This window comes from Oryctolagus cuniculus, chromosome 9, assembly GCF_051225735.1.
Source record: "Oryctolagus cuniculus isolate XC-2025 breed Fujian yellow rabbit chromosome 9, ASM5122573v1, whole genome shotgun sequence".
NCBI lineage: Eukaryota > Metazoa > Chordata > Mammalia > Lagomorpha > Leporidae > Oryctolagus > Oryctolagus cuniculus.
In genome coordinates, this window is record NC_142875.1 from 136,404,483 (window position 1) to 136,428,574 (window position 24,092).

The 24,092-nt window shown below is 55.6% G+C and overlaps 1 protein-coding gene across 2 annotated transcripts in view; it reads left to right on the top strand.

The window, feature by feature from the left end:
* ANO6 (anoctamin 6) overlaps positions 1 to 24,092 on the top strand; it is a 134,884-nt gene that overhangs the window by 52,434 nt on the left and 58,358 nt on the right. For both annotated transcript variants that reach the window (XM_051850989.3, XM_089304805.1), the window contains 2 exons: positions 649 to 728; positions 17,615 to 17,743. In XM_051850989.3, the coding sequence (XP_051706949.1) occupies positions 649 to 728; positions 17,615 to 17,743 (209 nt within the window). The remainder of the gene's footprint in view (positions 1 to 648; positions 729 to 17,614; positions 17,744 to 24,092) is intronic.

Here is a 24,092-nt window from a genome sequence, read left to right on the forward strand (position 1 = left end):
ATCAGGTCTTCCATGTGGGTTAAGGGGCCTGAGGACTAGAGCCACCTGTCACTGCTTTCCAAGGTGCATTAGCAGAGAGCTGGATAAGAAGTGGAGCAGCCGGGACTTGAACCTGCGCTCATTTGGGATGCCGGTTGCAGGCAGTGGCTTGGCCAGCTGCAGCACAGTGCCCTCCCCAAGGATCCCATTGTATTTCTACCAGATACTGTTGCTGTCCTGTATCTTAATACAGAAAATTGCTACCTGGAATGAGTACTGGCCAGTGGCCTGAGAGGTGGCAGATGAGCGATCGTCCGGAATTGGGGGCTCCCAGCCAGGCCTGTGGGACGTTTGTGCAGCCACTGAGTGATTTGAGGATCAGCCTAGAAGGTTGGCTGGGTGTCCTGCGGGCATTGCCGACCAGCGGGGCAGTGCCGCTGGTCCTCAGTGTCCCGGTCCCGGGCCATGTTGAGTACAGTTGGTCTGCGAGGGTGTCGTGTGCTGACCAGGCGTGTGAAGGACGTGAGTCTTCGTGGACGCACATGCTGAGTGCACGTGCTGGACTCAGGCTGACCGCTGTTGTCCTGGGGCCGCCGACCGAGAAGCAGGGAGGCGTGAGAGCATGGAGAGTTACCCTCCATTGACTGATTTGCGTGTGTTTGTTTTCAGTGCTGGAAAACTTTGAACAGAGCGTCAGTTCCAGCTTCGGGTCCCCGGACAGCCTGCAGGATTTCCACTCGCCGGCATTTGTGAGTATGAGCTGGTGGGGTCTTCCCGCCCAAGGCTGGGGTTTCTGCACTTGCACCCTGGCCCTGCTGCGCTCCACACCCCGTGGCCCTGGGGAGCTGTCCCCGTGCCGTGGGCTCCACGGTTCCTTCTCTGGGCTGCTCCTGTGGTCGCTAAGGCAAGCTCATCCCGCAGCCAAGTGTCCACTGTTTCCAAAGCTGCCGCCTCCCTCGTGGTGGTGTTGCCGTGGGTTTGTGTGCTGGTGACTGTGGGAGGCAGGTTCATTGTCGAGTGCCAGCTGCACTGGGGGGTCACAGCCTGGCGCCTTGGGTGGCAGTGGCTACATCGATGGGTCTTGGAGGGCCACGGACCAAGAAGGAAGGTAGATGCTCCTCCTAAACTGGGCTCACTGTGGGGCTTGCCGTGGTGCCTGCCTCCAGCAATCGCGCATCTTGTTAGAGGGCACCGTGAGCATATGGACGTCTTGTTTTAAGAAAACTGAGCCGTGTGGCTGCTGTGTGCTGGTGTGCCTCGGAGATAGGAGGTTTGTGAGGCCGCTGGGCGGGGACGGGAGGATGTTCAATGGTGCGGGTACCTTCCTGTTGCGCCACGTGTGCAGGTCAGGCTGCCAGAACCCACCTGGACTCGTGATCCCTGTGCCTGCTGCACGGCCCGTCTGCCGCTTGAGCAGCGCACGGGTCTTTTCTGGTGTTTGCGAAGTGCAGGGCAACTCGCCCTGCAGTCACTGACAGCACGTTTCTGGTGGTGTGACTTCCTCTCATCACACGCACAGTGCAGCCGAGAGGCAGGGAGTGGGGGAAGACACACACAGCTGCACACTCACCAAGCGTGCGCTCCCGTGGTACGCCGGCGGATTGCCTGCTGTGAAAGCCACTTGGGTGTGGTGGGAAGGCTGTATCCAGCGACTTCCCTGTCAGGTTCCCTGAGATTTGCAGGGAAGGGAGATTGCGAGGGCCACCCATGTCCCTGTGTCTTCGAGTAGCAGAGCAGTTCTGTGGTTGGGGTTAGCCCCAGCAGGACCGATGCAGATGTTTCACGTCTGGGCACAGCATCAGGATGCATGGAACCACCCTGTCTTTGGTTCTACGTGTTTGGTTAGTTTTAGAATACTTTTTTGAGAGGTGGAGGGGTGAAACAGCTCCTGTCTACTTCCTTGCTCCCCAGATGCCCACAGCAGTCGGGGGCTAAAGCCAGGAGCTGGAAGCTGAGTCCTGGTCTCCACAGGTGGCAGGAACCCAGTCTCTTGAGCAGTTGCTGCCATCTCTTGCCCCAGGCCCCACACTAACAGGAAGTTGGGGTCAAAGCCAGGTGCTCCACTGGGGGCTGCGGGTGTCCTAACCTGTGACCACTGCACCAGACACCTGTCTCTGTTTTATTTTCTAACTGCCCTTTAAGGCAAAAAACTTATTTATTAAGTGTTTGAAAGGCAGAGTGACAGAGCACGCTCTGCCCACTGAGTACTTGGGCCGTGTTCTGCTGCTTTCTCAGGCGCGTTAGCAGGGAGCTGCATCAGAAGTGGAGCAGCCAGGACACCAGCCGTCACTCCGGCATGGGATACCAGCATCGCACTGGCAGCGTAACCTGCTGTGCCACACAGTGCCAGACCCTAACTGCCTTTCGTTGAGACTCTAAGCACCATAGCTAATCTGAACAAAGCCGCCTGCTGGGTAAATGCATACGTGGTTCACACCAATTCACTCAGAGGAGAGAGTCCTTCCTCCAGGGCAGGTGCCAGCACTTGGCGATGTGGAGCTCAGCCTGTGTCAGTTGGCTCCTTCCCAGCCAGTGCCGGTACCTGGGAGTCTTCCGTTAACCCTCCAACTCTTGTCTGAGCTGGGGCGATCAGGGCCAGAACACAGGAGCCAGGGTCCGTTTGCCTGGGAGACGCGTTTCTCCATCAGCAGTGGCCCTGAGACACCCAGGGGGGAGGCAGAGTCTCAGGTAAAATCGTCTTCATGTCCTGGTGTCTTCCTTCAGGAATCGTGTGGATCCTTGCATTGGGCCGCGGAGGTGGGCTGGAGGCTGTGACTCCCAGAGTCCCGCAGCCCAGCGAGCCCCCTTCTCTGCCTGCGTGTCCGGGTCCTCTGCAGGGAGGCAGCAGGCTTTCCTGGCTCCTGGGTCCTTAGCAGCCGCTTCTTTCTGGAGCGCATGATAGGTGCCGTGTGTTCTCGGCCTCCCTGGAGCCAGCGTCGGCCCCGTGTGTGACCCGTGCCGTCATCTGTGTGGTAGGCAGGAGCTGTTTGTGTGTGGGGTGTCCTTGAGATGAGGGTGTCCTGGGGACTCAGGCATTGTGATTGGGGTTCTGTGGGTCCGTGAGAACAGGGCCTCCGGTCGAGGAGGCCAGCAGGCTGGGCAGGTGCCAGTGCGAGGCCTGATGGGTTCACCCAGCCCAGGTTTTCTGTCGGAGATTCGGGGCACTTTGTAGGGATGGAGTAAAAGGAAACAACAGGTGGAGAAAAATTGAAGACAGAGACGTCGGAGATACGAGGAGAGAAGAATGAAAGCGAAAGCCAGGGTCCTGTTTCCTCCCCCGGCCCTGGAAGGTCCCCTGGGTGCTGCAGGGGACGGAGGCCTGGCCACATGGCCTCAGCCGTCCTGCCAGCCTGCTGCTCTGGTGCGGTGCCGCGTGCTCATCCGCGTGGCCCACCCAGGGAAGTGCTCGTCCTCAGCTGACAGTTCCCGCTTCTGTTTGAGGCGAGGCCCAGGAGGCCGGCGCTGGTCAAGTGGCCCCGGTTAGCAGCGCCGTGACCGTGGTTGGGTTTTCCTTCACAGCCCGGGCGGCTGAGGGGTCGCCATGGGCCAGCACTGCTGCCAAGTCCCTGTGGATCGGGGGCAGGTGCAGGCACTTAGGAGTCGCAGCCTCGTCCTGGGCGCATGCGTGACCTGGCAGGCTTGTGGCAGAGCTGTCCTTTGTTGCCTGATACCTGCGTCCCCTCCGTGCTCCTCTTCTGCTTGTCTGCAGACTGAGCAGTGTCCTTGCCTGGGATTCGTGGGCTCCCTTGGCTGTGCTGAGAGCAGAACAGGTGCGGGCGGTGGGTTTTGGAGGTGGGGAGACGAGGTCAGGTGTGAGGTGTGGGAGCAAGAGCAGTCGGGGCCCAGAAGCCTTGACCTGGAAGAATGTGGTGGGAGCTGTTTGAGGGGGGCGTGTGGAAGAAACCCAGCTCTGTGTGGGCGTGAAGTCACGGACCTCCCAGCATGCAGTGGGAAACACGGGGCTGGAGCTGCGAGCTCGGGAGGGATCATCGGCCCGTGGTGGCTTTAAAGCCAGGGAGCGGAGCTGCTGTTCTGAGCCCTGGGTCTCCAGCTCAGGGAGGGTGGGGGGTGAGGGGCAGGGCTGGGATGGCAGGAGGATGTGAGACCCAGAGGCAGGGGACGAGGCTGGCCCAGGCCCTGGGGAGAAGACCTGGGCTGGGGAGGCCTCAGGCCCGTGGCCTCGGGAGGAGGCTGCCGAGCTGATGGGGCTCGGGTGGAATGCAGGTGCCCCTGAGGGGGGTGCAGGTACCCCTGAGCAGGGGGATGCAGGTGCCCCTGAGGGGGGTGCAGGTGCCCCTGAGCAGGGGATGCAGGTGCCCCTGAGGGGATGCAGGTGCCCCTGAGGGGGGTGCAGATGCCCTGAGGGGGGTGCAGGTGCCCTGAGGGGGATGCAGGTGCCCTGAGGGGGTGCAGGTGTCCTGAGGGGGTGCAGGTATCCTGAGGGGGGTGCAGGTGCCCTGAGGGGGTGCAGGTGTCCTGAGGGGGTGCAGGTATCCTGAGGGGGTGCAGGTGTCCTGAGGGGGTGCAGGTGTCCTGAGGGGGTGCAGGTGTCCTGAGGGGGGTGCAGGTGCCCTGAGGGGGGTGCAGGTGCCCTGAGGGGGTGCAGGTGCCCTGAGGGGGGTGCAGGTGCCCTGAGGGGGTGCAGGTGCCCTGAGGGGGTGCAGGTGCCCTGAGGGGGATGCAGGTGCCCTGAGCGGGGATGCAGAGAGGGTGTCTCAGGAATGGGGCGTGGGGAGGACAGCTCCTTCAGCTTTGAGTGGGGGAAGACCTGGTGGCGGATGTCCAAGCCTGCACACGTGGGAGGCAGTTGTTCCGGAATGAGGTCCCCGGGGAGCCGGCAGGGTGGGCTCTGGCCCTGAGTGGAGGGAAGCCTGGGAGCGGGTGCACAGTGGATTAGCTTGAGGCTCCGTGGTTGGAGGGCTTGAGATGCTTTTGCTGACCTGTGAAACGGGAGCAGACGTTAGCCGAGTGCTGGTGTGAGGCCTGAGGCTTGGGTCCCCAGGATGCTGAGGGGAGGAGATGGAGCAGCTAGGAAGCTGCTCGTGGGAGGTCCTGGGTGGGGGTTCCTGCCAGACAGTGACGGGACAGCCTGTGAGCCTGTCACCAGCCTGGGGAGGCCACGCTGGTCCCGGCGAGGGTGCTCTGTGGAACGAGTGGGAGAAAAGCACACAGAACATCCTGGCCTTGCTCGCTTGGAGTCTGTGGTGGCCAGGGAATGGGAGAGGAGAGCCCGGACAACTTCTTCCCTCGGATGGAGAAGCCTGAGCTAAGGTAGAGGGGAGGGACTGGCTTCCCAGCAGCTCCGACACAGACAGGGCTGTGTGGAGGGGTGGGGACTGGGGGCCGGCAGCCCTGTCCCCTAGGGAGCACCCCTGACCTCGCCCCTCCGCCTGCTGAGAGCACAGAGCCGGGGCAGGAGCTGGCCCGGGAGTGCTGTGGGCAGCAAGGGCCTGAGTGGAGCTGGCGGTGCTGACTTGGCCTGATGCCGAGCTGCCCAGGCAGTGGTTCTCACCAGCACCACTGAGACGCTGCAGAGCCGGGGGCAGGCGAGGGCACAGCCATGACAACACGCTGCAGTGGATGCCTTAGAAAAGGCGGGATGGGAAGAGGGGATTGCAGGCAGAGCGGCACAAACAGGGCGTCTCAGAGGCCTGAGTGAGGTGAGGAGGAGCTGCAGCTGTGGTCAGGTGGGGTTCTTAGAAAGTGGCTTTGGAGGGGACTCTCCACAGGATGGCCAGGTCCAGGGTAGGACGGTGGCCGTTAGCACAGAAGGCAGAACGCATGTGGGCCCGGCTCGTGTCCTGTCTTTGGCTGTGTTTGTTCCTCTGGTGTGGCCCTGGATGGGCGTATGAGCTGGGGCCGCAGCTGGGAAGCAGGTGCAGGAAAGGGGCGTCCTCGGAGAGGGCAGGTGCAGGAGGAGGAGTCAGCCGCTGGCCGGAGGTGTGGAAGGCCCGGGATGCCGCCACCAGCTGCCCCCTGTCTGCACAGCGCCCTCTGCAGGTTTTGTCTCACAGAGGGAAGGAGGATGTGTCTCATCTCCACTGGCACACCTCTCCCCTGAGCAGAGCAGGAACTCCTGGTCATTTCTCAGGGGACTGAGCCGGTGCTCGGGCTGCTGGAAGATGCTTTGGTTTATTTTATGCTCAGAACAAGGGCCTTCTGGCTTATCCCAGACGTCTGGTGAAAGTCCCAAGGCTGCCTCGGTCCCCTGGGATCTTCCTTCAGGGCCTGGGAGTCTGGGAATAGGACAGGACCCTCCCACAGGAGCCTCTGTTTGATGGTGTTTCCTTGTTTGGGGCAAAGTTAGAGAGAAAAGGAACTCAGCCAGAGAAGAAACCAAACAAAGCCACAGTAATCGGCAAGAGGACTCACAGGGGAAAGGAGATGAGCCCAGCAGTGAAAATGCTAACTTGGGCTTTTGCAGTGGGAGGAATTTGCCGGGAATCCCAGCTTGAAAGCTTTCTGTGCCCTGGAGAGCAAACGAGATGGAATGTGTGTTTCATGTGACTGTGGAGGAGCGTTTCCTGATTCCGAAGCTCATGGCGTGGGTTAGGGTTGGGGGGTGGAGCGAAAGTAGGCAGGGAGCGTGCAAAGATGTCCTTGAGAAATTCCTCTCTGAGTCAGTTCTTGAGAAGGCAGAAGGATTTTCCCAGAGAAGCAGTCACAGGTGGTGACCAGGCCGCAAGGCCCATCCAGGCCAGGCCCGCTAACGTCAGTGTAGCCGGGGAGCTAGCAGGTGACTGTTCTTACCAACGACCCTCAGGAATGCACCAGTGCTCTAATTTTTACATTATTATTTTTTAGATTTATTTTTATTTATTTGAAAGAGTCCCAGAGAGAGGTAGAGCCAGAGAGAGGTCTTCCACCCACTGGTTCACTCCCCACATGGCCGCAACGGCTGGAGCTGTGTCGATCTGAAGCCAGGAGCTTCTTCCAGGTCTCCCACATGGGTGCAGGGGCCCAAGTACTTGGGCCATCTTCTGCCTTCCCAGGCCATAGCGGAGAGCTGGATTGGAAGTGGAGCAGCTGGGACTAGAACCAGTGCCCATATGGGATGCTGGTGCTGCAGGCCGGGGCTTTAACCTGCTGCGCCACTGCACCGGCCCCTAAGTTTTACATTATTAAACCCAGAAATGTGGGAGTCAGACAGGGAGTGGAGGGCATGGACAGCCGCCTGGTGCAATGAGGAGGGGTTGGGTAGATTCTGAGCTGTGGCCAACGAGGAGGAGGCAATGATGGGCTCCGTGGTGCCGGGTTCTCTGCTCCCGTCTCCTCTGCTTATGGAGGTGAGGTGGGTTTCGGAGTGAAGCAGCCGCGACCTGCAGAGGGGCCGTGGAAGTGCCTGTGACACTTCAGAGAATCCTGCAGGTGTTCCCAGTGAGCTTGCACTCCCCGGGTGGAGACACACACGTCAACCAGGCTGTGAAAGGGGCTGTGTTGGCCTGTGCAACCACAGAGGGTGATTTCTGGGTGACTTCAGGGGCTGGACAGGTGCCTGCAGCTCCTGAAAACGAGGGTAGACTGAGCGTGGAGTGAGTGTTGTTAGTAGAGACGTTGAAGGTGGGGTGTTGCCCTGCAAGAATATGACAGTGAGACTGAATAAAAAACGATTGATTTGAAAGGCACAGTGGCATATACACACAGAGACAGAGACAGAGACAGAGAGAGAGATATCTTCCATCCGCTGGTTCACTCTCCAAATGGCCACAACAGCCAGGGCTGGGCTGCACTGAAGACAGGAGCCAGGACCTGCACTGGGGTCTCCCACGTGGACAGCAGGGACTAAAGCACTTGAGCCGTTGTCTGCCGTGTCCCAGCGTACTGTCAGGCAGCTGCTAGGAGTTGGAGTAGCGGGACTTGAACATCACTTTGGTGTGGGCTGCGGGGGTCACAGGCAGCAGCTTCACACTGCGTGCTGCATCCCCCTCCGCAGAGTGAGATGTTTGAGCAGCTGGGTTGTGGGTATTAGAGAGGGGTGGAGCCAGCCTGAATGCATAGCAGGCCATCTCAGCCTCTGCACCTACCTTTTTGTTTCTTTAATGGGGTTATTTGGACGAATGTCAGAGAAAACACAGACATTTTTGTGATTTTTGGTTTTAGCATAGTGTGTGGGGGAGATCACCTTTACATACAAAAAGAGGGGTGGACATTTGGTCTAGTGGTTAAGATGCGGGTTAGGGCGCCTGCATCCTATGTCTGAGTGCCTGGGTTCAGATCCAGCGTGGCTCCCAATGCCAGCTGCCTGCTAATGCACACCCTGGAGGGCAGCAGGTGATGGGGTAAGTACTTGGGTTCCTGCCATCCACATGGGAGGCCTGGATGGAGTTCCAGGCTCTTGGCTTTGGCCTGGCACAGCCGTGGCCTTGTGGATAGGAGCTTCCCCTGTCTCCCTCCATCTTTCTGCCATCTAGTAAGTAAAAAGTGCATCCTAAGTGCTTGAAGAAATGCAATCCTGGACAGTGTGCTTGCCTGGGCTGTTGATCTTAAGAATACTGTCGAGTAATGGATGGATCGTTTTCTCTAGGAGCCAAAGATCAATGCGAAGTGCCTTGAGTTCCTGTCCGTCATTCCTAAATCTCAGCTGCTTAGGTATTACCCGTGCGAGAAGCTGATGGCCGATGGCGTGACTTGGCCAGGTGTTTGGCTAATCCAGCTAGGTAGGAACTGAGTGTACAACAGCAGTGTCAGACAGATAATGCAAACCAGGTTGTGAGCATACTCGTGTATCTGGAACGCTGCACACAGTAGGCTGCTCCTGCTCGGGAGGCGGGGCCCTTTCTAAGGGGAGCGCGTCGAGAGGGGAGGTCAGTGTGGGGAGGGTCCTAGCATCGGGCCAGGAGTGTGAGCGGGAGGCGTAGATCAGAGGCGGCGGGATTGGCAGGCGAGGTTGCAGCGTGCGGCAGTGAGGCCGTGAACAGAAGGTGTGTGTGTAGGCAGAGAGAACCCTGGGACTCAAGCCCCTGGCCCCTTGCAGGAGTGCGGAAGCTTGGACTATGTGCGTGGGCAGCAGCTGAGGCATGAGTTAATGGGAATTTCAGTTGGGTTGCTGGGGGTTGGGGGGGCTGGACATGTATGTCACCGTGGGGCGGGAAGTGGGGAGTGACAGAAAGGACAAGCCCGCGTATTCTCCCCGTGGCTGAAACATGGCTCTCGGAGGTGTCTGCGTTGATTCTGTTGCAGGATTTTTCCCTCATCCAGCGGCCACATTATGTCCTTGCTGAAAACTGGCCTCCGTATAACCCTGGTCGTGCCGCCTGGTTTTGGTCCCTTATTTTCAGGAATCCTCAGCTGCAAAAGGCTGCCCACGAAGTGTGACGTCTTCAGTCCCCCAGGCCGTGCGTGATCTGGGGCCCCGGTGTTGTCAGCAGAGATGCAGATGCGGTGCCAGTGTCTACTGCGGGCCTCAGTGGGTTCTCGGTCACCGTCCACGGAGGTGAAAGAGGCGCCTGCGGGCAGGACCCAAAGATCAGGACGGAAGCAGAAGTGTGATAGAAGCGCAGAGCGGGGTGGGGGAGACTCGCAGGGTTCCTGGAGGATCCCTTCCCCTTCCCAGTGCAAGCCCTTGCCCGATTGGAGGCTGAGGCTTTGCAGAGCGCACGGGAACACTCCTGCCTCTGAGGTCCCCTGAGTCGCCTGTGGTTTCCCTGCTTCAACAAGCAATGACGACAAGTGCATCTAAGTCTCTCGTGTACCCTGGCATCCATCCCTGATGATACACTGTGAGTGCGCTTTAGCCTGGAAAACCCTAATGGCTGCTCCCAAGGGAAGTGCATTCCAGCCACGTGTCCCAGGCCACCATCGTGAGCCGAGGCACCCACCGAACCACCAAGGCACGTCTTCCCTGAGTACCAGGGCAGGCCAGCAGCGTGGCTTGTGCCGGGGCTGACATCACATTGGAGTGTTTGCAGCTGGAGTACAAGTCGGTGGCTAAGTCCAGGTTCCCTGCGGTGGAACAGGTCGGGGTTGTCAGATCATCACATGCTGCTGCTGGGGTCGCTCAGCTTGTCTGCAGACAGTCGTGGTTCTGTCCTGTGAGGGCTGCAGAGCCGCGGCGGGGAGGTGAGGCACTGCGGCGATTCAGGCGCCACTGTCTTAGTCGGAGGCAGAAGTCATCCGCAGGGGCCCCAGAAAGCTGGGCGGGAGCTGGAGTCCCGGCAGAAGGCGTCTTCCCACGCAGCCGCCTCCAGGCCCTGCGGGCAACGTCCCTGTTCCCTTTGGAGCCTCAGTTTCCTGGGAAGAGGCGGAGTCAGCGAGGATGTCCACTCTGGTGGGTTGCTCAGTGACCGCACGGTGATGGAGAAGTGTTTTGGGTTACAAGCGTAGTCATAAAATAATCATGGTAGCATTATGGGCACTTTCAGCGCACCAGGTGCATCGTGGGCAGGGCAGGGGCGACTACATGGCCCAGCCTCCTCTCCTCACTCCCTTTTCCGTGGAATCGGGCTCAGGAGGCGGTCCCCCCGCCCCGCAGAAGGGCAGGCCGGGGTGCCGGTGACTTGTGCTCCTGAGCAAGTGCCGCTGCAGGCCCTTCACAGCCGACCCCATTACCAGTCACCAGTCATTACCGTAACGGTGCTAGACTGTCCGGTGAAGTAGCAAGAGCTATGCCAATGACGCAGTATTTTGAGCAAACCACTGGCAGCTTCCCTAAATTGGGCAGTTTTCGTCCCTGCGTTCATTCACTGCCATCCAAGCGTTGTTTGGCTGACGGACAGTCGCTGGGCACTGGCCTAATCGCAGGGAGTGCTGGAAGGCTGCCCTTTGATGAGTTCCGGCCGTGCCCCCAGAACGCTGGGGAGCTTCCTGGGCCGCGCCTGTCAGTGCTGGCCCAGCTCGCAGCTCCCTGCAGGTGCCTCCCACTCCGTGGTTGATCCTGTCCTGGATTAGTGATCACCTGTGGAAGGACCTGACCGGGTTGGCTGAGAATTGCTGTCTTAGAACAGCCAGGTTTGTGCTTCTGAGGGAGGCTGTGTGCAGCTCAGTCTTGAAGGTTGCACCTCAGGAGGCCCTGAGATCGGCACCAGGATCTGGTCCTATCGGCGTGCCCAGGCCTGTGGCTGATCAGGCCAGGCCGCCCGAGTGCCGCTACGGTGATGGCTCAGCCAGGTTCGCTGCAAGCACATGTCTCTGTGGAAACCTCTCATGAGGGTGTCCAGGAACAGGCACGTGATGGAGGGCCGGGCAGGGGGAGCCCCGTGTGGGAGCTGCTGAGTGTGGAAGGGCTGTACTTGGGAGCGGAGGAGACAGGCCGTGGGCAGCACCCCGCCCCCAAGGTTGGAGGCGTCCTGTCCCCGCCCACCACACACACTCGTGTGAGAGCTGAAGTCTAGATCACATTTGTGTCCATTGCATTATTGCCTGTGGCCACTGGACTGCACAACCCTCGACCACCTTGTTAGGGCTCCCTGGCCACCCCCGGCCTCCCCCCGCGGGCTCAGCGCTGCCCACACACTCATCGCTCAGTGCAGCACCCAGGTCTTGGGTCTGCCTGACACTGCCCCGCACTCTGACGTTGCCTCTGCGCGTGTCCGGAAGCCCTGCTCTCCCGCCTGATCCCGCTTCTCTCCCAGTTCTCTCCCTCTGCTCTGAACACTCCAGCCTTGTTGGGAGAACACACGTGGTCCTGAAGACAGCAGTTGGGTCACTTCCCTCTTTCCACGCTCCCCTGAGGGATTTCTCCATTTCTCTGTCGCATTTCACACTGACAAAGGATAGATGGGAAATTTAATAATTTTTTTAAGTTTATATATTTACTTGAAAGGCGGAGTTACAGAGAGGCAGAGAATGAGAGAGGTCTTCCATCCGCTGGTTCACTCCCCAGATGGCCACAACAGCCAGAGCTGAGATGATCCAAAGCCAGGAGCTTCTTCTGTGTCTCCTACATTGTCCATCATCCACTGCTTCCCAGGCCGTGAGCAGAGAGCTGGATCAGAAGTGGAGCAGCTGGGACTGGAACTGGTGCCCATATGGGACGCCAGCACCACAGGCAGCAGCCCCACCTGCTACACCACAGCACCGGCCCTTAGATAGTAATTTAATATCAGATGGTTTATTGGATCACCTGTATCCACCCGATGTTTCAGAAGGAAAGTGTCACCGGAAGATGGCACCATCTGGGTTCCTTTGGGGCAGTTATTCCAGCGAGACAGACACTCAAATACTTAAACGGCTCAACTGGGAAGCTTGAGAGAAGTGACTTTTAAGACGTGTGACGTGGTCTGAGCTTGTGTAAGGAGGTCGGGGTGCTTGGTGAGGAGGAGATGAGTGTGAGTGTGTAAGGAGGACCCCTGAGCTAGCTGGGGAGGGCAGGGGCTTGGGGAGGAGATGTGTGTGTGTGTGTGTGTGTGTGTGTGTGTGTGAGAGAGAGAGAGAGAGAGAGAGAGAGAGAGAGAGAGAGAGAGAGAAGGACCCTTGAGCTAGCCGGGAAAGGTAGGGGTCTTGGTTAGGAGGAGATGAGTGTGTGTGTGTTTTCTGTGTATGTGTGTGGATGTAAGAAGGACCCCTGAGCTAGCTGGGGAGGGCAGGGGCTTGGGGAGGAGATGTGTGTGTGTGTGTGTGTGTGTGTGTGCGTGGGTGGGTGGATGTGTGTGAGTGTGGAAGGAGGACCCGTGAACTAGCTGGGGAGGGCAGGGTGCTTGGTGAGATGGGTGCGTGTGTGTGTGTGTGTGAGTGTGGAAGGAGGACCCCTGAGCTAGCCAGGGAAGGCAGGATGCTCGGTGAGGAGCAGAGATTCAGGGGCAGGAGTAGATTCTGTGGCGGGGATGCAGACCCGAGGGAAGTGCTCTTTGTGGGAGCCCCGTGCTGCTGTGGAGAACCCTGGTGGGGCACAGGCTGCCATCAGCCTTGGGGTGGTCAGAGGTTCAGTTTCTAAGCTGTCTGGAGCAGGCTTTGGGAAGCAGCAAGGTATGACCTTTAGTGTAGTCTCTGCCCCTAATTACAGAGTCTGAATGGTTAGCTGGGGCCAGTGCAGCCAGTGGCTGTTGGCTGGCAGTCCTGGGGGTGATAGGCTGAACACAACAGTCATTTCCCATCAGTGTTAGATGCCAGTTAAGTTATACCTACGAACAGGTGGTGTTATATATGTGTAGCATGATACAGTTCAAATTTATATTATAAATGCTAAATTAAGAGTCAAAATGAATGATATATAATAATTCTAAACTTACGCTCTTATACTTGATTCCGTTAAATACTAACCTCAAAGAGTTTTTAGATTTTTCTTTATTTGAGAGGCAGATGGGAGAGAGTGAACGAGTGAGCGACTGCTCCCCCGCCCACTGGTTCTGCACTCTCCAAAGGCCCTCAGTGACCCCCGCTGGGCTGGGGCCAGAGCTGGGAACTCAGCCCAGGTCCCCCACATGCATGTCGGGGGTCTTCGTTGCTTGAGTCACTAGTGCTGCCTCCCAGAGTCTCACACTCGGATGTGGGCTGTGAGCTGCTTAGCCAGTAGGCCAGTGCCGGCTTGAGGGGATGATCTGTAGGAATCAGGCTTCAGGGTTTGTGCCTTCATCCTCGTCCTGCTCCTGAAATGTGGTGTTGCGATAACAGAACTCTAGGTTTATTTGACACTGGATAAATGCACGCACCACACTGCGAGGCTGTTGGTGTGTAGGCGTTCCTTTGGGGCGTGAGTAGCAACAACAGGCACTGATGGGCATTTGCATGGCACCATCCAACGGTGCTCATAAGTGAGCCACGTCTCTCCCTCGGAGAAACGTCGGAAAACAAGAGAAAACAAGAGCCGTGTGCATTTACAGATAAAGCAGACAGGTTGTTTTGTAAGAAGGTGTCCATGGGTAGTAACATGCATCAGAATCAAGTGGTGGGCCCTCAGTCTAAAGAACTGGATTTGTCATGGTCGATAACCGGAAGTCCGCAGGTGTGCAGGTAGCCTGGGACTGCGGCAGACAGTCCGCATGGGGCTTTCCCGCTGAGTGTCCACCTTGCAGAAAACATGTCAGCCTTGCTGACCCCAGCACCCATCGACAGCGCCCTGGGTGTTCTCCCTTTGCCTTCTGGGACTTGAGCTGTTTCACGGTCACTAGACACATCATCGTGACCCGCATCCTCTCTCCTGTGGCCACAGCAGCACTGGGTGCTGTCTGCTGCACGCTGCGGCTACCTGCTCTCATGCTGCCTTAGCCACGGCAGGTGGAGACTGGAGTCCCCGTGGTCACTCTTCGTTCCTGCACTTGGGCTGCCGGCAGGGCTGCATTTGGAGACGACGCAGGGCACCCTGTGCGTCTCACCTAGAGGGCGTGCCTTCGCACAGGTGTTCCTCCTCCCCTACACGGCCGTCTTTTAGCAGGTGGCTCCCCAGACTGAACCACGTGGAATGCTGTGCCCTGCCCTGAGTGGCCCTCACTGGCCTGTTGAGCTGGGTGCTGTTAGGATGTCATCCATGAGTCCCAAGAGAGCGGGAGATTGTTGGAAAGTGATGAGGTCACAGGTCGAGGACGGGGATAGCGGTGGACGCCATGCAGAGAAGCAGTGACCGGACTCCAGATTCTGATAGTGACCCATGAACAGGTGCAGGTGAAAACACACTGGGAAACTGGGAAAGACGGGGAGCCAGGGAGTGTGGGGCCAGGGACTCCCGTGCTGTGGATGTGACGATTCTGTAAATACAAGAGGTTTTCCGGAAGCTTGTAGCTATTGTGCGTTATGAAAGAGCTGTATGGATTTCAAAGTTTTTTTGCACCAAAATGAACTTCTCTTTTAATTTCATTAAATTTGACTTCATGACAGCTTAGCACCTATGTATCAGAACTTTACAAAGGCTGTGCCACCTAAACTCTGCTCGAGGAATTTAGCGTGGGGAGCTGGTAAGCGCACACGTGCTCACGTACCTGTGTAAGGAGGCTGCTGCTGGCAGTGTGATCTGTACTCATGGCTGGGGTGGGCGGAGCCCTTTCATTACATCTCACTGCCGCGTTACCAGTGATGGCACACAGCCGCTTAGAAAGCGAGGACGTCCGCCGTGGTGGTACAGAACAGGACGTGTAGTGCGGCCCCACGTTTGACCTGCGTCTGTGTGTGTGTGTGTGTGTGTGTGTGTGTGTATGTAGAGAATGCCTGCCATGGCATACTCCGTGTGTGTGTGTGTGTCTGCGTGTCTGCATCTCAGAGCCTGCAAGGTTATGCCCTGTGTGTGTGTGTGTGTGTGTGTGAGAGAGAGAGAGAGAGAGAGAGAGAGAAAGAGACAGAGAGAGAATTAATGCCTGCTAGGGCACGCTTCGTGTGTGTGTGTGTGTGTGTGTGTGAGAGAGAGAGAGAGACAGAGAGAGAGAATTAATGCCTGCTCCGTGTGTGTGTGTGTGTGTGTGAGAGAGAGAGAGAGAGAGAGAGAGAGAGAAAGAGACAGAGAGAGAATTAATGCCTGCTGGGGCACGCTCCGTGTGTGTGTGTGTGTGTGTGTGTGTGTGTGAGTGTGAGAACACACATGTGTGCACCTGCAAGGGCTCACTTCACAAGTCTGAGACACTTGGTTTGTCTCTGAGAGATGGGGTCACACATGATTTTCACTTTGTCCCTTGTACTTCTCTGTATTTTCTGAAATTTTTTGTATTGTTTATTGATTTTATAATGATAAAAATCTTTTTTCCTAAGAAAAAAGGAAACTTAACCTCTATGGCCCACAAAGGCCTGGCTGAGAGCGCGAGGGAGAAAGGCCTGGAAATGAATGGTGTGGGTTACAGTCGGGGGTGGGGGGTGTGGTTTGTGCAGAATCGCTCGGGGCTACTCCCGAGCTACACCCTCCCCCCCGGGAATGGCTGCGTCTCCACTGCCTGACTCTGCTGTCTGCACGCTGCTGAACACCTGCTCCCTTCCACGGCAAGGCCTCGGCCTCTCCTCCCCACAGCCCGGCCGCACCTGAGCTAGCCCCGCGCACCCACCGACTCACTGTGGCCTCCTCGCTCCTCTCCACGTCCATCTGCCCACCCTCAGCCTTCAGCCTTCTACGCCCACAGGTCCTGGCACTTTTTGGGCTCTATTCTTAGCATATTTTTGTTTGCAGTTTGCATTTTGATGGCAATAAAGGGAATAAAATTTGCCTTGGCCATGTCTCCCTCTGCAGCATTTTGCACAGTTGTGTAAAGAAGAAGCAAGTCCTCCGGGTGGCTTGAATCCGCCTGAGCTGTGCCACGGTTCAGAACAACACTTGGGAATCCGTGGCGTTCCCAGCTGCGTGGTGTGCAAATAAAACCCTCGCGATCCCTGTTCTGTGAGACCTGAATATGCGCACGAAGGCTTTTGTGTCTAACCTTTGTGACTGTTTCTCTGGAGCTGGCTCTGAGCGCGGGTTCAGGATTTCCTGAAAAATAGGTCTTACATCTTTGCTTTAGCTCTCTGTCATGATGAAAGGTTTCTTTTCCTTGTGTGTTCCCTTTGGGATGCACTAGAACTTTGTTTTTTGCTAGTCTCAAGTGTGCAGAGGGATACGCATTTTTCCACCTGTACCTAACCTTTGCTTTCACATGTATTGTGTGTGTTGGTGCCGTGTGTATTTCATAGCCTGATCGCTCGGGCACTGACCCTTCCTTTCATCCTGCTGAGTGTGCAGGTTGAGACCGGTAACCCGGATGAGCCTGGGACGTGCTCCAGTCTCAGCGTAAAGGCACTCACGCAGGCAGCCTGACGAACCGTGTGAGGACGCGACGTCTGGTCTCTGTAGAGCCGGGAACTGAGTTCTGGCGTCCATGTGGTGACCCAGGGCGCTTGGTGCCGAGTCAGGCTTGCTTTCTGCCGTTGTTTCTTTGTTGTTAAGCTGTAAGTCTTTTAGGTTCTAAAAGCCTGGTTTATTTCGTTGTTGTTTTTTAAATTTTGGGCTTGCTTGCAAGTAGCAAGGGAGCCTCGATTGTGGTATGTGTATGCAGGTGCATCTTTCTGGCTTTGGTTTATGGTTACAAAATGATTTAAAAGTTGATAGATGAGCTCCACAGGGTGGTCATGGAAACTGATCAAAAGCTTGGAAGTGGGGCCAGTGCTGTGGCGTAGCAGGTAAAGATGCTGCCTGCAGAGCCAGCATCCCATATGGGTGCTGGTTTGAGTCCCAGCTGCTCCACTTCTGATCCAGCTCTCTGCTATGGCCTGGGAAAGCAGTAGAAGATGGCCCAAGTCCCTGGGTCCCTGCACCCACATGGGAGACTCGGAAGAAGCTCCTGGCTTTGGATTGGTCCAGCTCTGGTCATTGTGTCCATTTGGGGGAGGGAATCAGCAGATGGAAGACCTCTCTCTGCCTGTCTGTCTCTCTCTCTGCCTCTGCCTCTCCGTAACGCTTTTAAATAAATATTCTTAAATAAAAGCTTGGAAGCGACAGGAAGGCTGAGGTCTTCATCAACAGGGTTTTGTTGGCGTTTCCTTCTTGTTACATCCCACTTGTTCTGGACAGGCCCTCTGGCTGCAGGTGGCGTGTGACCCTGGGGTGGCCCTCACATGTGTGCAGCGATGCTGACTGCCCCACACCAGGCCCCTGCCCCAAGAGCAGAGTTTGCAGGCCCTGCTGGCGTCACTGCCCGGCCAGGAGCTGCTGAGGGACGCGCTCCTCCTTAGCCTGTTAGAGTGAGGAGGCGAACACACCCGTCAACCCTTTTCCAAGAGATCCTGTTACATTTTGTGTTTCTGTTCCACACAGGAAGAATTTAATGGAAAATCTGACTCCCTCTTTTTTAACGATGGCCAGAGAAGAATCGACTTCGTTCTTGTATACGAAGATGAAAGTAAAAAAGAGACGAATAAAAAAGGCACAAATGAGAAACAAAGGGTAAGTTTTTAGGCTATTTTCTTTTTTTAAATCATTTTTGTAATACTGTAAAATGAAAACAGTGCTGTTTCTGTAAGCAGTAAAGTGGAGGGGTGTTGACATGTTGTACACCAAACACACTTTCAAATACTCTCGTGCCCTCAAGGCATGTTAGCAAAAAACGTTTTCTGAATCTGACACAGACTTCCTGGGGCTCTGAGGCTGGGCTGGTGTCACAGCTGAGAGGCTGCACTTCCTGTGCTGCGGGAGAGATGTTCCCTGCAGCCCGGCCCGGCTGTGTGCAGCTGTGTGGAGAGGGAGCCGTGGATGACTGATGGAGAGGGAGACAACAGCCGGGGCTCAGCGCGTGCTCACGGGCAGGGCAGGTGCCCTGTGTGTGAGTTCTCACTTAACCCACACAGCACTGGGGGTGAATCCTGTCCCACACCATTGCGGAGATGAGAGTTGACCGTTACGGAGGTGAGGTGCTTGCCCACGGTCTCCAGCTAGGCGTGGAGCAGGAACCCGGCTCTGCCCTGACCCTAGCCCCTGAGCCCGTGACCTCACACGTTGTCAGTCACCGCCATCCGTCCCCGGTGCAGCTGCTTCCTGCGCCCTTTGCCTTGCTCAGAGCCGTTTCAGGTGACAGAGTTCGGCCAGGGCTGTAACGACCCCGGAACTTCTCTACCTGAGCCCAGACTGCGTTAACGCAGAGCAGGGCCAGCGGAGCTGCTGCGTCGGTGCCCCCTCTCCCGTGTTCTTTATGGCTCCTCGCAGACGTGCCCTGAGCACGCACAGCTTTACTTGTCCCGCTCTGGACTTCCTGCCTGAGCCATGCTGATCTTAGGTCTCTTCATGTCTGTCCATTCTTTCAAGACAAATGAAACCTTCTAAAATGGCGTGGTCTGCGGTGCTGGCTGATCTGCTTGTTTTGGGGGCTGTGTAGTGTTCCGTGTTTGCAGGAGGCCCCAGGACGAGTGCAGGCTTTAGAATCTGACGTCCAGGGGCTAATTTTGTAAGTCTCCGCTGGAGTAACTCTGGGTGCAGCAGACGGGTCCCTTGATGACAGTGACTTAACACGACAGAAGCTCATCAGCTCCCCATCAGAGTCTCCTGCGGCTCCCTGGTCTGCACATGCCCGGGGCGGGCCCGGGAACTCAGGCTGAGCAAGGTGGGCGTGAGCAGTGGGGTGGACAGTGAGGGTGGTGAGTGTGGTCAGGAAGTGGCGGTGCCAGTCGCTGCTGTTCTGTGGGAGTGAGTGCCTAGCCTCCTAGCAGGAGCTCTGCCTGCTGGAGGGGGCAGAAGGCTCTTTGCTTGGCATCTGGGTGGTCGTTGCCTTGGTGCCAGCTGACCACCTGATACAGGCAGATTTCTTGCTGGTGTGTGCTGCTGTTTTTCTGATGTTGGCTTCTCTGAAATGTGGTTCCAGCTTCTAGATGGCGTGTCGAAATTTCCCTGGCTGTGTTCTTTCTTCCTGGTACCTAACATTGTGGCTGTGATGTAGTCAGTCCATTGCAGTGCCCGTCAAACAGCACTTGTGGCTGTCTTGTAAATTTTCAGCTCACGTTCAGTGGTAGACGTTACTTAGGTTCCTTCTCTTTTTTACTTAAGGGTTTCTGTAAAAATGCCCTGGTGTGCCAAACTGGGGCCCTCCACGTGTTATGGGATCTTGTCATACAGCAGCTGGGAGTCGCGTCCTGCACAGTCCCAGCCACCGCTGTCCGGTGTCCATTAGGCAGCTGTGTGGGGCTGGCTTGAGCACCGGCTGAGATGGGTCAAGCGGACCTGATCACTAACGGGTAGAGGCAGCGGCTCTGGTTGCGGACGAGAGCTCGGCGGCCTGGCGTGGAGCCCGCAGCTGCTTCCATCACTCGTGAGTTCTGCATTTCCCCCAGACAGAGACGTAGCTGCCAGGGTAGCTCTCCTGATCCGAAGAGAAGAAACTCGCCATCCATTATGGCAGTCCCTGAGCTTGTGGACTGACCCACCTTGAGGAGGTGCTTAGAAGCTGTGCTTTCGCGTGTTTGCAGTCTCTGTTTGTGATGTACGCCGTGATTAATGTGAGCGCTGCCAGACATCCAAAGGTCGGCTTCAGGTTCACGTTTCTGTTGATTGGAGAAACTTCTGCAGGTTCCATATACTGCTCCTCAGGCTGCACTGGAACAGCGCTAATTAGGACAATACCAAGACCAGAAATGTCATAGTCCTGTTTTCCTTGAAAGAGAAAAATGTGTTTGTGAATGCAGTTGATTTCATAAAGCAGCCCCACAGCTGGCTTTGCCAGGGGTCACTTCTTCCTGCCAGAGAAAGGAGTGATGGAGCCACAGACACCAGACATATGAGCAGAGGGCTGAAGCCTTGCGTCTTAGGGCTGTGGTGCAGTGCAGTGGGCTAAGCTGCTCCTTATGGCATCAGTGTCCCGTATCAGAGCCCCAGTTCCAGACCCGGCTGCTCCACTTCCAATCCAGCCCCCTGCTGATGCACTGGGGAAAGCAGCAGCACGTGGCCCAAGTGCTTGGGCCCCTGCACCCATGTGGTAGGAGACCAGGATGGAGTTCCTGGCTCCTGGCTTCAGCTTAGCTCAGCCCAGCCCTGAGTGTTATAGCCATTTGGGGAGTTGTCTGTCTCTCCCTCTATCATTCTGCTTTCCCAATAAATACAAACAAATGTTAGAAAATGAGAAGCATGATCTCCTCATGAGCAAACCACGAGACTTTTCTCACCCAGCCTCCAGCTAGCCGGCAGCTCCGTCCCCTTACATTAGTGAAAACACCGCGAAGTTCAGCGCCTTCCTCTGAGAGGCGTGAGCCGTTCCCAGTGAGATTGTCACCAGGAGGGGCTGAGTTATTAGTGCACCCATGTTTCCCTAGCCTGTACACTGCTTGGCATGGGATCAGTGTTTTTTTATCCCAAGTCCCAGAAAACCAACCTCAAAATGGCTTAAAGGGCAAAAGGAAATAATTATTTTCTCATTTAAGAAGCCCTCTGGGGAGGCAGCCATTTCTGGCTAGATCATTTTCTGGCTAATGAGGCCATTCCATCCTCCTGCCCCAGGGGCCACCACAGGTCTGCAACTCCAGGTGCCCAGGGCCGGGCAGGTCCTGCTCAGGGCCCTTGTGTAGGCCAAGAGGAGTCCTGTGGGAGGGAGGGCCCTAACTGGACGCACGCGCCACCTCCGTCCTTCTTCCCTGTCTGAGAGCCCTTCCCGTCTGTTCTCTTGGGCGTTCACTGGTGTCGCGTGTTGTTATTAACTGCACTGCACACACTGGCACACGGTAGGCCTTGCCAGCACTCGCCTGTGACCAGCTGGAGTGGACTTTGCTGTACGGGGAGAGCTCAGGGCCTGCACTGTGCTGCCAGTGGACGTCCAGTGTCCCCAGCGCTGGGACTCGCAGAGACGTTCCTTTGCGCAGTGCATGTTCTTATACTTACTGGAGAATCAGTTGAGTGTACAGATGAGGATTTATTTCTGGGTCCTCTTCCGCTGGCCTGTGTGTCTGTGTTTATTCCAGTACCATGCTGTTTTGGTTACGACAGCATTGTATGTTTTGAAGTCAGGCACTGGAACGCCCATATTGAAGGGTCTTTTGTGGTTCCATACAAATTTGATAGGTTTCTTTTTCTGTTTCTGTGGTAGATATTGCATTGTGATAGAAATTGCATTGAATCCAAACATCATTTTGGATAGCATGGACATTGTCACAGAATTCTTCGAATCCATGACCTTGGGATGTCTTTTCATCATTTTGGGTCATTTTCAGTTTATTTGGTGTTCTGTCATTTTCATCGCAGATCGTTCAGCTCCTTGGTTAAATCTGCTTCTGGGGATCTGCCTTTTTGTAGCTTTTGTGAATGGGACTGGACTGCTTTCTTTAGTTCCTTAGCAGCAGTTTTCTTGCTGGTCTATGTAAGAAAAAACGACTGACTTCTACATGTTGATCTTGTGTCCTGAAACCTTACTGAATTCATTTAGCAGTTTGATGGAGTCTTTAGGTTTTTCTCTCTGTGGAATCATGTCCGCTGCACACAGGGAGAACTTATCTCCTTTGCTATGTGGCTCCTCCTCGTTTCTTTCCTTGCTTCATTATTCTGGCTAATGAGAGGATATTATCAGTAACATTCAATTTCAACACAGTGAAAAACAATACTGGGTTTTCAACATAAATACCATGTCTTCTGGAGAGAACTCACAAAGAGGAAGGCATGATTGAATAAACTAAAAATCCACTTGGTTTATCCAAGTTAAAGAAACAAACCAGTGTTGGAATGGAGGGGAGGGAGATTATAAGAAATTCAAAATGTAGAGGATTTCCTTAGAGTGAGGTATTGCCACAGGCAGTCCAAGTGTTGGAAACATGAGGCTTCTGTTAGTAAGAGTTTATGGTAACCAGAGCATGGGGCTCAGGTTAGGATGGGTTCGTAAGAGGTTATGGTAACCATTCTTTGAGGCTCAGGTTAGGGTGATTGGTAATAGGTTATGGTAGCCAGTCCTTGAGGCTCCTGTTAGGATGGGTTCGTAAGAGGTTATGGTAACCAGTCTTGGAGGTTCAGGTTAGGGTGAGTTGGTAGGAGGTTATGGTAGTCATAGCTTAAGGTTCAGGTTAGGATGGGTTAGTAAGGGGTTAGGGTAACCCAAGCTTGAGGCTCAGGTTAGGGTGGGTTAGTTAGAAATTATGGTGACCTGTCCTTGAGGCTCCTGGCTCCTGTTAGGATGGGTTAGTAAGAGTTTATGGTGACCAGTGCTGGGTGGCCTAATTTCCCAGATAACTTTTGGTAGGGTTCCATCTTGTTGAGGAAGTAAAATCAGGACTTGCTGTACTGCCCTAATATTGTAGACTGACATAGGGAGCTTTGCTTTAGTTTGTATCTTTTTTCCTCCTTTATACCCTACTTGCTTGTACTGAGATTGCTGGTTAAGAGGAACACATTAAATCAGGTCACAGTTTGACGTTACAGCTCTGGGTGTGTTGCTGCTGTACGCGTGTTTGGTTCCACTTGCACTCAGCACAAGAGCATTGCGCAGCTCCTGCTTCCTATTTTCAAGATGGGAAATGTCCTGGGGCTTAGACCTTGAAGACAGAGAGGACAGCGCATTCCTGCAAAGCAAATCTGCTGATTCCATTTCGCCTCACGCAGGGCCTTAGCAGCACATGCATAGAGCAGAGGTGGGAAGAAAAGAGTGTTTGCCGACAGCTGCTGGGAGGTCTGGCCTTCAGCTGGAACGGAGAGGCGGCTGTTTGCCCTGGTACTGAAAAGCTCGCTGGTGTGTCTCCTGTTTAAAGATTGTCTGTAAAAGGGTATAGGGTCACCTACAGTCAGCTTTGGAAAACGCTGATTTGGAACAGGCCTGGAGGGGATGAATGATCACAGAAGAGGAGCTGCTGACGTGCACCTGTATCTGTATACACCCGTACGAGTGCACCTAAATCTGTACCTGCATACCTGTGCACCTGCACCTGTGTGTTCATGCACCCGTACCTGCATACCTGTGCACCTGCACCTGTGTGTTCATGCACCTGTACCTGTATACCTGTGCACCTGCACCTGTGTGTTCATGCACCTGTACCTGTATACCTGTGCACCTGTACATGTGTGTTCATGCACCTGTACCTGTATACCTGTGCACCTGCACCTGTGTGTTCATGCACCTGTACCTGTATACCTGTGTACCTGCACCTGTGTGTTCATGCACCTGTACCTGCATACCTGTGTACCTGTACCTGTATACCTGTGCACCTGTACCTGTATACCTGTGCACCTGTACCTGCATACCTGTGCACCTGCACCTGTGTGTTCATGCACCTGTACCTGCATACCTGTGTACCTGCACCTGTGTGTTCATGCACCTGTACCTGTATACCTGTGCACCTGTACCTGTGTGTTCATGCACCCATACCTGTATACCTGTGCACCTGCACCTGTGTGTTCATGCACCTGTACCTGTATACCTGTGTACCTGCACCTGTGTGTTCATGCACCTGTACCTGCATACCTGTGTACCTGTACCTGTATACCTGTGCACCTGTACCTGCATACCTGTGTACCTGTACCTGTATACCTGTGCACCTGCACCTGTGTGTTCATGCACCCGTACCTGTATACCTGTGCACCTGCGCCTGTGTGTTCATGCACCTGTACCTGTATACCTGTGCACCTGCGCCTGTGTGTTCATGCACCTGTACCTGTATACCTGTGCACCTGCACCTGTGTGTTCATGTACCTGTACCTGTACACCTGTGCACCTGCACCTGTGTGTTCATGCACCTGTACCTGTATACCTGTGCACCTGCACCTGTGTGTTCATGCACCTGTACCTGCATACCTGTGTACCTGCACCTGTGTGTTCATGCACCTGTACCTGCATACCTGT